The 14,748-nt window shown below is 42.8% G+C and overlaps 2 protein-coding genes across 4 annotated transcripts; one reads left to right on the forward strand and one right to left on the reverse strand.

The window, feature by feature from the left end:
• The first annotated feature begins 251 nt into the window (after nt 1-251).
• LOC125544961 (TNF receptor-associated factor homolog 1b-like) lies at nt 252-9,758 on the forward strand. 2 transcript variants are annotated; one of them, XM_048708767.1, is made up of 14 exons: nt 252-452; nt 855-1,052; nt 1,181-1,292; nt 2,161-2,249; nt 2,333-2,401; nt 2,475-2,604; nt 3,068-3,226; nt 3,324-3,687; nt 4,369-4,475; nt 4,946-5,096; nt 5,936-6,041; nt 6,159-6,348; nt 6,428-6,620; nt 7,835-9,758. In XM_048708767.1, exons 2-14 carry the CDS (start codon nt 908-910, stop codon nt 9,575-9,577), a joined length of 3,558 nt encoding a protein of 1,185 aa, XP_048564724.1. In that variant the 5' UTR covers nt 252-452; nt 855-907; the 3' UTR covers nt 9,578-9,758. The 2 variants fall into 2 exon arrangements, with proteins under 2 accessions (XP_048564724.1, XP_048564723.1); XM_048708766.1 differs by having other exon boundaries at nt 253-452; nt 5,936-6,348.
• A 168-nt stretch (nt 9,759-9,926) lies between these two features.
• On the reverse strand, nt 9,927-14,389 carry LOC125544963 (myosin-binding protein 1-like). Of its 2 annotated transcripts, none has more exons than XM_048708769.1 (6): nt 14,095-14,389; nt 12,334-13,396; nt 12,072-12,239; nt 11,847-11,969; nt 11,594-11,758; nt 9,927-11,522 (listed from the first exon to the last, which is right to left on the reverse strand). In XM_048708769.1, exons 2-6 carry the CDS (start codon nt 13,310-13,312, stop codon nt 10,336-10,338), a joined length of 2,622 nt encoding a protein of 873 aa, XP_048564726.1. In that variant the 5' UTR covers nt 13,313-13,396; nt 14,095-14,389; the 3' UTR covers nt 9,927-10,335. The 2 variants fall into 2 exon arrangements, with proteins under 2 accessions (XP_048564726.1, XP_048564725.1); XM_048708768.1 differs by having other exon boundaries at nt 11,847-11,972; nt 14,095-14,387.
• Nucleotides 14,390-14,748: the final 359 nt, after the last annotated feature.

The following is a 14,748-nucleotide window of genomic DNA, read 5'->3' on the forward strand; positions in this document are numbered from 1 at the left end:
GTTGATCAAAGTTTGGTAATTTTTTGAAGCGTTTGTGGAAAGTTTGGGATGGGCTTTCCCGGCGCATGGCTCAAAGCCCCCTTGGATGTGATCTGAAAGTCCAACTTGCCCCCTCCGGCTTTCCGGCCTCCGCCTCTGGTCGGTCCCCAAAATTGCCCCAGCAATCCGTGGTCCGCCCGCACGGGCGCGCCGCATCTCGGGTCAGAAAAGGAGTACCTGGCCCCCTTTTTTTTTCTCTTCCGCTCTGGAAATTCGTACCGGACCTCTGTGAGTGTGAGGAAGAACGGGACACATCGCACGCCTCATCCCTCGTTGCCGATATATATAAATTCCCCAATCCAAATATTCTCGTCACTTTCTTTCTCCCCCTCCCTGTCTCCTGTCTGCCCATTTCGTCGCGCCGCCGCCGCCACACCACTTTCTCGTCTCGCCGTTGCGGCCAGCTGACGCAGGTAAAGGCCTAGGCCGCCCCTGGAGTCCACCGGATCGGCGCCCCCCCGCCCACCGGTCGCCGGCGCGCAGTTGCAACGCTTGCGGCGGATGCCCGTGGGGACTGGGGGTTAGGGTTCGAGGGTTAGGTTCCGACCTGTTTGGTTGGCGATTGGGGATTACGAGTCGTGAATGAATTCTCCTTGGCTGGTGGGAAGGCGTGCTAGGTTTTTTCAATCTGCTTTTAGATACGACCTGTCTATCTGTCAGTAAAATTCGGTGGCAGAGTGCCCCTGAACCGGGTTAATCTTGCTTTACCAGGAGCCTTGATGGTTCAGTACACGTTTGTTAGAGTTTTTTCATTTTGAGGTACTGTTGGTGTTGGGTTCAGTCTAAATTCATAATTCTATTGTTTTGTTGCACAGTTGTAGCGAAGCTGAAGCTCGACCTCTTTGTCAAATCCTTGAAGTCTGGAGCCATGTTAGGTGATGCGTTGGGGGATGATGATCAGAGTGTGTCTGGTGATTCCATGTCTGAATGGCGGTCCTGCGACCAGATCGACAATGGGAGCCCGTCAACGTCCCCTCCCTTCTGGGACACTGATGGCGAAGATGATGATCCTGGTGAGCAATAGACTTTCTTAGCCTAATATGCTTTTCATTATTGTATAAGATAGGTAGACATTCGTGATAGTAATTTGTTCAGTTGTAATTGTGGCTACGTTTTCATTTAGCTGATGTTATTATCTCAGGGCCCTGTCCTTCAAATTTATTCGGGCGACATACTTGGAGAATTCAGAACTTCTCAAAGGAGAAGAAGAGAGAAATGAAAAGTGAACCATTTGAAGCTGGTGGTTTTAAGTGGTAGGTTCCTAATGGTTAATTAAAATAATGGTGTTATTATATTTCTCTTCCGCACTTCTTTTTGGGTCTGATGATGAACCAAGATTGAAATGTGTCTGGTTTATTATTCCTTTTTATGTCCTATCGTGGATTCACAAGTATTATTGAACTTTCTTAACTTGAATGATTGTTGATTGCTAGTATACAGTGCTTTCCGGCTCATATTTTTTTTCTTGACAGTGCTGTAAGTAAGAGCCTGTTGCCTGTCAAATCTTTCATAATGGTGTTTAAACTCTAGTTCCCTCGTTGTTAGTGGGCTAGTCATTATTATATTGAGCATGGTGCTAGATTCTTCATTTTGATTGTACACATGCTTAATTGTTCACCGAGTCCTGAAAAGAAAGCTTTGAGTGTCTGTAAGGAACCAGCTGTATATAGTTAAAGCTTGTAATTACTGCTGATGTCTGATACAAAGAAGGTTGATCTATAGCTTGAATATCTCCGTTATGTTGAAAAGCTTTCTGTATCTCAAATGGTTTCTGTTTGTTAAATTTCTTATGGTTGTGGTGCATCTTTGCTAGCATTAGGCATGACACTGATTGATGTAGAACATACTACCTTCCAGTGCAGCTATTCTAAAAGTGTTTTCATTGTGTTTCACCTCTTCCCAACATTGAACTAAAACCACGACAAGTACTATGGAACGGAGGGAGTAGTAGACAATTTTTGCACTCCAAAATTTTCTCTTCTCTATTCTTGTAAATTTCATACTTGCAAGACCCTTGAGCCAGTTAGTGATGCAAAGTTTTAAACTAGCTTTATTCCCTTATGGCATGCTATATCATTATCATATGTTGATACCTTAGTATGCAATCTTTATTTTTTGTAGGTACATTCTAGTTTACCCTCAAGGGTGTGATGTCTCCAATCACTTGTCATTGTTTCTATGTGTTGCTGATCATGACAAACTCCTTCCAGGTTTGGTGTTATTGTTTTACCATGTTGCCTAAGTAATATTTTGTCCCCAAACTTATTTTCAGTCACTGGCTTGATACTTTCAGGATGGAGCCAGTTTGCACAGTTCACCATAGCTGTGGGCAATCTTGATCCTAAGAAAGTTAAATATTCTGGTAAAGATTGATTAGTGGTTTTTTCTCCATGGAGCTAAATAACTAATTAGAGGTTAACTAAGTAATTTTGCAGACACCTTGCACAAATTCTGGAAGAAGGAGCATGATTGGGGATGGAAGAAGTTCATGGAGTTGTCAAAGATCCAAGATGGTTTTCTTGTTAATGATGTTCTCGAAATCATAGCCCAAGTTCAAGTTATCAGGTAGTATTGAATTTCAGATTGATGCTTCAAACAGTTTTTCTTACTTTGGCAGTACTGAAAGTCTTTAATTTGATTGTTACACTGCACACTTGAGTTTAGTTGTTTTTGTTAGCATTTGATGCTCTCCTAGATAATTAAACTTTTAATGTTATGTTGTGATATTGTATGTCCTAATTTTATCCTGGTCCTGTTAGAGGCTGTAGTTGCATATTGCTCATGCATGCATGTAGAAACCTTGTTGGGACTGTTTCTGATTGCAGTATCCAAAGTTACTGCTTATGTTCAGTCTGTCAAGTCACTTCTGTATTGTTTAATACATGCCTACTATTATGTGGTCGGCCATTTGGATATACTGAGAATCGTACTCTAGCCATTGTCTCTAATTTTCTCAGCACTTAATTCTTATTAATTGATCGCAAAACATTATGTAACTCCTTTTCTCTGTCCTTTTTATCAAATGGAGGGAGAAAGTGGACCGCCCGTTTCGTTGCCTTGAGCGTCCTTATCGACGAGAATTACTCCGTGTCTATATGACAAATATAGAGCAAATTTACCGCCGTTTTGTTGAAGAACACAGAAGTAAACTTAGCAACCTCATTGAGGACAAAATGAGATGGTCCGGGTTAGTCAGTTACTTCTAGAATTTTATACATTGTCATCTTGTGAATAGTTAAATATTTGTAACTTTAATTGCAATGCATTCTTCCTTGGTGTTGCAGTTTTTGTGCTTTCTGGCTTGCAATTGACACAAGCACAAGATATCGCATGTCCAGAGAGAAGAGCGACGTCATATTGAAAATAATTGTGAAGCATTTCTTTGTAGAGAAAGAAGTCACTTCAACACTAGTTATGGACTCCCTGCATACGGGGCTGAAGGCACTTGAGCACCAGTGCAGGGGAAAGAAAGGTAGAGGAAAATTAATGGACTTGGAGGAGTTATCTGCGCCTATGGTCCATGTTGACATGGACACATTTGCTTTAACTGGTGATGTCCTAGCTTTGCTTGAGAGGGCAGCTTTAGAACCCTTGCCTTGTCAACCTCTATCTCCAAAGGATGACAAATGTTCCCAGAGCCGCACTAAGGTAGTATTGGTGTATTGATTTATTAGTGCAATTTTTAGGCTTTTACGGTAATTTAGGCCCCCCCCCCCCCCACCTCCAACAATGAATTCTACTATGAAGCCGTTTTCCTATCCTTGGTATTTCTATTATTTGGCTGCAATGACATGGAATTAGCTTCTTTTAGCTCAGAGTTTGTCTGCTTTATCCTATGCTGTGATTCTTCCCTTGTTCCCCAGTCAACATGATTGTTTTTGTTAATTTTCAGACATCTTTTTGCATAATGAAGTTTCCCGTTCCCATCCGGAGTTTATTTTCTTGAATCTTCCATTTGCAATGGAGGTTCTTGGTTGAAACTGGCCGCAGAATTTTTAGATGAGCTATATCAATTCCAATTGTTCTTATATGGTCATTTGGTTTAGCTGGCCAGATAAGCTTATGCTGCAATCAGTGTTAAATGCACCACACTTTATATTGGTAGACAGTACCTAAGTGCAATTATCTGGTTAGATTATTAAGCCGCCCAAACCCGGTGTATCTGAATGAATGCATTTCTAAAGACTACCAAGTATATTCCTATTTGTTTCTAGACTCACTAGTGTCCTAATTAGTTATATCATGTTTGATGGTTGCAAGCGTTACTTTTATTTTCTGCAGTATAATTATTGCCATGCTGCTAATTTTTCATTGTTATCATCTTTGTAGGCTGGTAGTTCTGGCGAAGTTAAAGTTTCGATTGAGCATGAAGAAAAGCGCCTAACAGAGTTTGGTCAGAAGATACTTGAAACATTTGTTCTATCTCATATATTTAGGTAAAAGGTTTATCTATTTTCATCTTGTAACCTCTGCCTGATTAGGTTACTAGGTAGATATCATTAATTTGGACAACAATTTATTGCCTTTGCTATGTCTTCCTGTGTGTGATTTGTTAGTACCATCATGTGTGCAGTCCTTGATCAACTCGATGATTTATGTGGTCCCTGCATTAAAGTTTTTACGTTGCTGAGTAACTATTAAATTGTTCAATGATTTCCTGCTGTTTAGCATTGAAACTGTACCTTTAACTCATATCATTGCTGAGTAATCATGAAATGTTTGCTGCTATTTTGCATTGAGATATACCTCTAAAATCCTAGGAAAACTGAATAAATTATTTTTACAGCAAATTTGAGCCCGTCCTTTAGTTCTGCTTAGAAATATAAGGATGTAGTTTGATATCTTTGATATTTGCACTAGATAACGTTGCATGCTTTGCGTCACTTCTGTTTTGTTTTTGTGTTAGTGGGATTGAGGTCGCTTATCAAGAAGCTGTCTCTTTGAAGAGGCAAGAAGAGCTTATTCGTGAAGAGGAAGAAGCTGGGCTCCTTGAAAATGAGATGAAGGGGAAGCGCAACAATACCACTGAAAAGGAGAAGCGTGCAAAGAAAAAACAGGTCACACTCTTAATGTTGTTCAGCACACGTCCCCCTTTTTAATTCCTTGCATTGACACTGGTTCAAAAAAAAACTTGCATTGAATGGCCTGTAGCTGGTAGCAGGTAGCAGGGCGAGATGACGACATCTTTTCTTTGGTTTTAGTTTACTTGAACAAGTTTGAACGGGAAGAATGCCCAACCACTTGAACATATTGAAAGGAAATTTACTGTTGGATTCTTTGAATGATTATTCTTGTTTTTTACTATATTGTATCGTTTTGTTTTTGGTTGGCTTGCTGTTAATTTTCCAGTTAAGAGTTCCAAGCTTTGGTAGAGCTCGCATCTCTTCTCCCCTGTTACGAACGAGCGGCCAGTAGTGTTTCGTGCTGGGACTGATCCAATTTAACAAGATTTACGGGCTGGAATATGAAACAAAAACAAGTTGCCCCTATTTCTAAGTTGAAATTTACTGCTTCCGTATGGTATTTTACTATTTTCCTTGTAAAAAGCATAAATCGTTAAATCGTCATTGTGAGCTAATGACCACATGCCTGTTGTAAGCACACACCTAAAATTCTGGCATCAATTTATGCATAATTGACGAATGTTAAACTTCTCTGTTGATCCTAAACATGCATGGTCCAGTTTGACTAGTAACTCTTTATTTTGTTTAATTGATCATTTCATGCTAGTCTTATTTTCTTCTGAATTTACTTCCAGATTTTGTTGAGACATTCAAGCTGCAGAAGCTAATTGTTCTTGTGAATACGTTACTAGGATAAGAATTAGTTGGATTTTGCCTCTTCTCTTTATTTTGTTGGATTTTTCACTTGCATAATCTTGAATTACCTTTTCCAGGCCAAACAAAAAAAGAACAATCGGAAGGTTAAAGACAAGGATAGAGAGGAAAAATCTGATTCAAATTTTGCAGAGAAGGATCAAGATGAAAGCACAATTCATGATAGTGAGTATTCTAAGCAGGCAGGACAAGTAGCCATGAAAGTTGATACCTCCGAAGAAGGTGCTTCAGACATCTCAGACAATTTAGATGGATCAGCTGAGGCATGCCAAACTGATGCAGGTGACAAAATTTCACAACCTGTGAATGGGGTGAATGATGTTGGTATTGAGACGAAAAATGTGCATACTGGGAAGAACTCTACCGTGGAGCACAAGCCACTGCCGTGTTTATCGGAATCTGCTACTATGAACATTATGCAAGACAAAAGAAATAACTTGCTAGACAGTTCTAGTCAGAAATCACTTCATAGGTCGGTTAGCACTATCTCAAGTTTTTATTGCTTCTCTTAGCATGGCATTCGCAGCGTCTTTAATTGAATATATGTGCAGAGGGAAAACTCCACGGACGAGGGCCATAAGCAGCAAGAACGTTCCTAAAGATGAGGATGATCTCCCCTCTAGCACTACTGGTGGTTCAGACCGCAATACATCTGGCTGTGGACCAGCACCAAAGCCTGACCAGGAGACTGTTCTAATCACCTTAAAAGATAGGCTTCGGAAGCTTGGGACACGCCTACATGAGGTCAGAATAGTTTTCCTTAAGCAGTATTGGGCATTACTTTCTTACCAGGGTTTTAGTAGTCATTGACTTATCCCAGTTGTGCAAATGATCATCTTAATCATTCCATAATTATCCTTAGTTTTGTACTAAACATATGGCTTATCATTAGTTTGTACTCCCTCCGTTTGTATAAGCCCTTTTAGAGATTTCAATATGGACTATATACGGATGTATATAGACATATTTTAGAGTGCAGATTCACTCATTTTGCTCCGTATGTAGTCCATATTGGAATCTCTAAAAATTCTTACATTTAGGAACGGAGGGAGTAGTTTTTTTTAATCTGGAGGCTATTGATAATAGCTTAATGTTTGCACAGTATGATTTTGTAAAAATTGGCAACATGTTTTGCTATAAGTATTGTGTCGGAGTTTGAATGGTTACACAATTAAATTGCAGTAACATACACCAGACAGCTATTCCTAGTATATAGCTTAGCCCGTGCTTTGCTACGATTAACAAAATTAATAATGATTACATTAAAAAATTATTTTTGGCTTAGTGTCATGCTCTGCGTTTGTGCTCCCTGTCATCTCCATTTTTTAGAGATTTTCTGGGAGTTGGTTGAGTTAGTTTCTTTGGGTGCTCAATTGTATTTTAGTTAGTTAATTTCTTATCTTTTTTTAGAGATTTTTAGTAACTGGGAAGTCGAAGGTGTGGACAAACAGCATGACACCAGTTCCCATTTATAAGATACAGTAAAAATCATGGATATGTTTTAGCTAGGCTTGTAGTACTCTTGGAATTTCTCCTCTTTTCTTTATACGAATGATCGCATGAACTGCGAGCATAATCTTTGAATAAAAAAATATCCAGTTTGCATGTTAGTTCATGTCACCAAATAAAAAATTCAAAATCTCTTAAGACAACTAATTTGCTCAACAAACTTCGTCCTCTTTCATACTATTTACATTTGGTGGAAGTTCTGCATGTGGGAAAATGTAAACAATTTCAAAACACAAGTCATCTAATTTTGCAGTCCTTTTTGAGGGAGTACTTATTGGGATTCACTTCTTGAGTCAGAATTTTGTTTACGATCTTTCTAGTCATTTCATAGTAAAATTCCAACATATTTAACCATTGGTTCCTATGTAACACTTCAATGAGTTGTTTCTTTACTTTGTTTTTGTACTGCAAAAGGTTGATAAGCCTGTTTCCATTTGTGCATGTTTCAGAAGGAAAATGAGGGCAGGAAACTAGAGGGACATTTGGAAAAGAAAGCAGCAGCTGAGGCAGTGTCCTCATCATCCTCATCCAGTTCTTTGGAAAAGACTCCTAATGTTGTGAACAGACCAGAGCAACCTTCCGTGACTAGTACTGATGCAAGTATGTATGCACCACCTCATTCTCAATCTGTCATCACCAATGGTGCTAACGGAGCCATTCCAGCAACGCCTAAAACCACCGTAAGCACAAAATCTGGACCTACTGTTGCTCCAAGTAAGGTCAAACCAGCTTTGAATCTGAAAATAGATAGAGCTACTTCAGTCACCCCAAGACCGCTGCCAGTTGATAAAGCTGCTACACTTCCTTCAAGCTTGTCACTAGCAAACAAAGCTATTCCAGTTCCCCCCCAGTCGTCTGCACCATGGGTTGCTAAGGCCGCAAAAGGTATTCCAGCCCCCCCAAAACCATCTGCACAGGCTAATAAGGTTACTAAAGCTGCTCCAGTTCCCATGAAGTCACCTACACCACAGGTTGAAAAAGTTGCTAAAGCTATTCCAGCTCTTTCTAAATCGCCTGCACCTCAGGTTAATAAGGTCGCGCCACCTAATGCAGCACCACGGCAGTTGCCTTCGGTGTCTTATTCAGAAGCTCGAAAAAGTGCAGTTCCTAAAAAGATTGTTGGCACTTCTGTTCCGCGAACTTCTACTGCAGTATCAAGGCCTTCAAGTGCTCCTCTGTTCCAGGCACCAAGGTCAACTTTGCCACCCATACCCGGAGCTCAAGTTCCCCCATCACAGTCACGTTCGTTGACTGCATCTAGACGATCCAGCAATGAGCCCTCTGCTCCTGTGCCAAGTTATGTACCGCAGTCCTACCGAAATGCCATCATCGGTAAGGGTAGTCTTGATACTACCTTGTCAAGTTCTGATAAGGTAACCTCTACAGGCCAAAGCAATGGGATTTCGCAGCCACTATCAGCATATGCATTGGGAACATCTGCCATGTTGCCTCCTGTTGGAAGGAATGGCCAGTTACCCGGTAATCAAGGATTCATATCTGGGCAGGGCAAGTTGGATACCCTTGATAGCTGGCACCCATGGAAAGGTATCAGTGATGCTAAAGAACACATGCCGAGGGATGATACTACATACCAACAGATGACCAATGGTGATGCGCGCATACGCCCATGGAGTGACAATTCTTATCAGCAAGCAAGCAACAGTGGAGCAGAAGAACAAGGCAGATTTGGGGGAATTCAACATAGGCAGTTCGAGAGTGAGATTCCTACAAATTTTGACTCACACCAGCTGCAGGGTTCAGTGGGGGAGGAATTCCCGCATCTTGGCATCATCAATGACTTACTTGAGGAGGAACAAAGCAATGTGAGCATGGCAGAGCCTCCTATCCATGAATACCATCCATTTGGCGTGCCATTTTCTCCGGGAGGCAACTTCGCAGAGGCTGACATGACTTCTTCAAGTAGTTCTGGCCAGTTGAACTTGAACGGCCATTACTATGACAGGCTGAATGCTCTACACAGGCTGGGAGAGGGGCAATTTTCCACATCGGGTGCTTATACCAATGGAATGGCGGACTCCTTTTCATCCAAGCCTTGGCTGTATAGCTATCCTAATCCAATGGTGAATCCTGGAGTGAACGGGTTTTCGCAGCAGATGGGGGACTACAACAATTATGCAAGTGGGAGAGCGAATGAGGAATACATGTATCGCTGTGCCAACGGTCAATGGTGATGCTTGTATTACACCAATTTCCATAATGAATGCTGCTTGTAAGTTGTAACTTGTAACCGGACATGGTGCAGGTTCAAGGTTCGCTCAACCATAACTTCTCATTCCAAAAGGAGAGAAGAAAAAAGGATACATCATGTAAAGTGTTGCAGTTTAGTCTATTAACTGATTGTCAGAGTGCTTATATGTTTCTTCCCTTATTCTCTGTTTTGCTTTGTTCTGTCTTACTGTTATATGACTGCAGCTAACGAATCGAACCTGGGGTTTTGTCGCCGACAGAGAGCTGTTAGGAACCAAGGTAATAAGTGATGTGATTTTGCAGCACCTGCACATCTTTTGTAGGATGCCAAGATCATGGAACTTAGACAGAATTGTAGATACTATAGAAGTCACAAGTCTCAACCAGGTTACATGCACACACACTCACACACACACACACACACTTCCTGTTCAGTCCCAAGTACTGATCACTTGTTTTATAACAAAATCAGTAGGCCACTTGGTGTGTTGTTACCCACTACTATGTCCATATCCAAGACAAACTGACTCGTCTCACAAAGAAAAGAAAAGAAATACATGCCAGTATACTTGCCAAGTTCTTTTGGGTAAAATCTCCCCTCAATAGCCAAAAACAAAGTTCCTAGATGTAGCAACCTAACAACAATTTCTTTCCTTTTGGGGCACAAAAATATACAATGTACAAGTTGGGTGGGAATCTGGTGCACGAAGAGGTTTTGTGTTAAGAGCTAAAATCCACAATGCTATTTGCTCTCAATGGCAATAGCTCGGAGTTCTCTGAGGTTGCAGGCAATTTCCCTTATGAATTGCGCACCTTCTTTTCCATTCTTAAGGGAGTTTATGCTGTGCTCGAGGAAATCCCGGTCTCCTTCTAGAGTCTTCAATCTTTTATTCAAGCTCGAGATTTCCTCTTGAAATGTGGATAGGTCAGCCTCCCCATCCATTCTAGAAGATTGACCTTCCTTAGCCAAGAGAATGGACTCTTGTGTCTCCTCTATAGCATCTGAATTTGATAAATCTGTTGAAGTATTGTTGTTGGAGTACAAGTGAAGCTTCTTCTCCAGCTTCCTCAAACTTTCTGATATGTATGCCCTCTCATCTTCAAGCAAAGCTACAGTGCTATGTTGTTCTTCAAAGGGGAGCTGATTGTCTTCTTTCTCTGTTGGCCCTCCACCTGCAGACTGTGTCCTGCACTTTTCAAGCTCGGCTTCCAATTCCTGTATTTGATCTTCTCTTTGAGCAAGCAGCTCGTTAGCTTCAGCGAGCGCTTCGCCATCGTACTCTGCTTGCTCCTCCATCATCCTCTGGTAATGAGAGGCTTCCATCTGCATTGCAGCCTTCTCATCCTGCAGCCTGGTGATCATGGCCAGTGCTTGGTTTGCAGCGATCGCTGCAGCATTCCTCTCTTCCTCCAGCTCCCTGCAGAGGAGGTGTATCGACTTCCGGTCTAGATCAATCTGTCGTCTCAGCCGGTCGATGGTGCTCTCACCTTCCATCTCGCTAACAATGCTTCCGTCCAGCGATTCCAGGCCAGAAACATTTCTCTCGAGCGAGATTCTTCTTGTTATGTTCTGCACTATCAGATCATCGCCACGCCCATACGCGCGTGGGCTAGGGCCTGGGTCAAGCCAAGTTGCCTCGAGCCCCCTGGAAGCCGAGAGTTGCGATAGTAGTAGCCTCAATTCTCCATTTACACTAGCCGAAGAGCCCTTTCCAAGAATCACATCTGTCAAGGTTGGGGATGGGAAACCACTCCTCATACCAATGGCAAGATTGTAGGCTTCGTTCATGCTAATCTGTGTGCTAAGAGATGGTCTCCTTTCACCAACCGTTTCAATTGTTTGGGGATGTTCCTCAATTGCATCAAGACCCTGAGATACCTCACCATTTGATCTGACAGCAACTGGTGGAATATGAGCCTCTTTCGCACCTAATCAAATGGTTAAATGTAAGGACCACATTCAAAATACTGTGCTGGATGGAAGGTAAAAATCAACAAACCTTTTGATACCAAATCTTTGAAAGCTGAACTGGAAGGATCTTGTGATGTTAGTCCATCTATTCCCGTATCACCGATCGATTCGGCCTTTTTAGGATTATCTTCAACTTCAGCAAGAGTTTCTGAATCGGCACTAACCTGTGAAACGGGGATATCCCCAAAATTATCTGAAAAAGAGTAGAAATGAATCCCGAGGTTCAGTTAAGATAGATATGTCAATGCTGCAGTGGAGAAAGAGTGACAAAATTAACAAACCTTCTGAAGCAACATAGTGATAGTCCTTGGGTACTGGTTCACTTGTAACTGGATCATTAGCCAATGTGCTTCTCTGGTGAAACATGCCACTTGATATAGCAGTGATTTCTCCCCCCTGAGCTTCTTCTGGATCAGATTAACAATTATTTGCTGTGTCATGATGGTTTGATGATAAGAAATAAAATGTCATTCATTTGGTTATGAGTTATTATCAGGATACCATACCTTTTATATTTTTGTCCGCTGCAACAGCATAGTGTTGTTCGAGTATTGTCAATTGAGATGTATATGGATCAATGATGCTGTCACTTGTCATCTCATATGATTCAGTTTCACCAAGAATCTTAGGTAACTCATCAATTGATGCAACTGGAATTTGGGGAACGGTGGCATCTGCACAATTATCCATGCAATTGTAGGATCTGTCAACATAAAAACAAAAGTGGAAATAGTGGGAGTTATCCAGGTTTGGGAAATTGGATTTTACCTTCTAAAGATAACTCTTCAATGGCAATTAGAGGGTCATGCTGTGATGCTCGTCTTCTGGACGAGATGTCCTCTGCCCCCATTTGGCTCCCACTAATCACACTCTCAGGATCATAATTTGGAACAGGATCCGCCGAAGATGCATCACCGGAGTCAGTCGCTTTTTGTTCTTCCTGAACATTCATTTCAGATGGCTTGGCCACCTCAGGGTGTGGAACGCCTGGTATCTCAAAAACTGCATCTTCCTGAAAGTCTCTCTTTTCCATATCATAGGCTTCATGAGGGTGAGAATCTCTGGCATCATCAGCACAAGGAACCTCAACCTCGGAGTCAGATGTCATCTGTAGAGCACTGTATCTCTCATGAGATGTATGATCACTCTGGTGGTAGATGTCTTTGGTTTCAAATGATTCGTCCAGTTGCCATGATACAGGATAATCCGTGCAAATCTTTGGTGACTTAGCATACTGGAGCTCTCCACTCTTCTGAGAAAACAGCGATACACTCCGTTGTTCAAAATGTTGTGCACAACATGAACAAATTCTAGTAAGAGGAGAATGTAACACACCATCACCTCCCTGAGTACCGTTGAGTACATCGACATCCACGGCGGGCTCATCTGTGTTGTCATTGTTGTTTGGTGTCACTTTTGGAGCAAGTGAGCTACTGCTGCATCCATCACACATACTTCCCGCGCCCACAAGTTTCTGGTGGAGGCGACAGAAGGCCAAAGACGAGAGCTCTGACTTGTGAGTTTTGCAGATCAATTCCCTGTAGAAGCAGGGTTCCTCATTGCCGAGGACATGATCTAGCCTTGAACAGAACGGGCAAGGTACCGGTAGTTTGCAGAGACGGGCAAATCTGGTGATGAGGAAGGAGTAAACTGCGTCGATGAATAGCAGAAGCATCAAAATCCACTCGAGCAATGCCGAGGACAGCGCGACAGGCAATCGCCGCATGACTGTCATCCTTGTTCCCATTGTGCAACAGTATCCTCGAATCTTGACAGTCGCTCCAACGCGCTGTTTAGATGGTCAGAGGTGGTTGGTGTTGAAGCAGGATCGCTACAAGAAGTCAAAGCAAAGTTAATAATCAGCAAAGTGTGAGTTTACTTCAGTGTTTTACAGTTAACCGCTTGGTGATAAAAGTAACAAGACTTCATTGAAGCTGTAACCTGTAACCTAGAGACATCAGAATCCGGTAGGATTAAAACCTTGGTCTTATCATTGAGAAGATGAACGAGAAAATGATGATGGCGGTGTCATTGCGGTGATATAGTTAGGTTTGGTGAAGCATAAAGCCAGTCTTAGCTGGAGGGAGAGACCGAATGCCAGGTTGGAAAGGCAATTGATAGCAGCAAGTGTCGGGCAACTACAGTGGCTAATTGGCAATCGCAGATACACTAGACCAAGCATAAATTATGCAGGACGAATGATCCCTGCAGTGAGCTGAAACTTGTTGAGAGCTGAGCAACTAAAGTCCGCCAACAACACACCATATTCCGGCAACGAAACCCACTTTTCCTCAAAGCTGTGGGTGAAATCCTGCCGTCTCAGCTCACAAATCCCCCATAGCAAACAACTAGGAATCTATGATGCGTACAGAATCAAGCAAATAAGCCACGAGCTTAAAACTAAGAATAGAAGGAACAACAGGCTTCCTTGCAACTTGCAAGACACTGCCCAGGAAGCAAAGTAAGCTGAAATCACGGGTCAGCCACAGAACAAAATCACAGGCGGGGCGGAGATAGAATTACTAGTACCTCGCCTGTCGATCCAAGCCGATAATCAGCACGCCGCGGGAGATCCCGATCTGCGGCGATGGCCGGAGCGGAGCAGACGCCAAAAAGGAAGGGGGTGGCGGGCGGGCTTAAGGCTAAGCAGAGCAGCATCAGGAGGAGGAGCGAAATGATGAGGCGGAAAGGTGGCAGGGAAATATATTCTCCACGCCGCCGAAACGAGCCAAATCCGAAAGCGGGGGCAAGTGGGCGGTGGCCGGTGGCGAGGCCACGACGGGGCGGCGTACCGAAAGGGAGAAAGCCGGGCCGGGCCGGACAGCGACGCGGGGCGGGCAGACGAGGGCCGCCCAGCCGAAAGGCGTGCGGTGGTTGAGCTCTTCCGTCCCTTGGTTTTAGTTGGTTAGTGGTCACCGCCGCTGACTGCTGCTGAGTAGATTAGCGCTAACGGGGTTGTTTAGGCTGCCCCGCGGAGAATGACGTCTTGATGTGAATGGAGGAATCAAATCAATAATAATGGACTGGAAAGGATGATGGCGGTATTAATTGGGAGTCTGACTCTTCACGCCTTGGGGGAGTTTGGCCCGGTCTTGAAGTTATCAAGCTAGAGAAGAATGAAATTCGCAGGGCCACGCAGGCCAGGCGCGTGCATCTAAGAAACATCTACAGTCTACAGAGCGA

The sequence above is a fragment of the Triticum urartu genome, chromosome 3, assembly GCF_003073215.2.
Source record: "Triticum urartu cultivar G1812 chromosome 3, Tu2.1, whole genome shotgun sequence".
Lineage (NCBI taxonomy): Eukaryota > Viridiplantae > Streptophyta > Magnoliopsida > Poales > Poaceae > Triticum > Triticum urartu.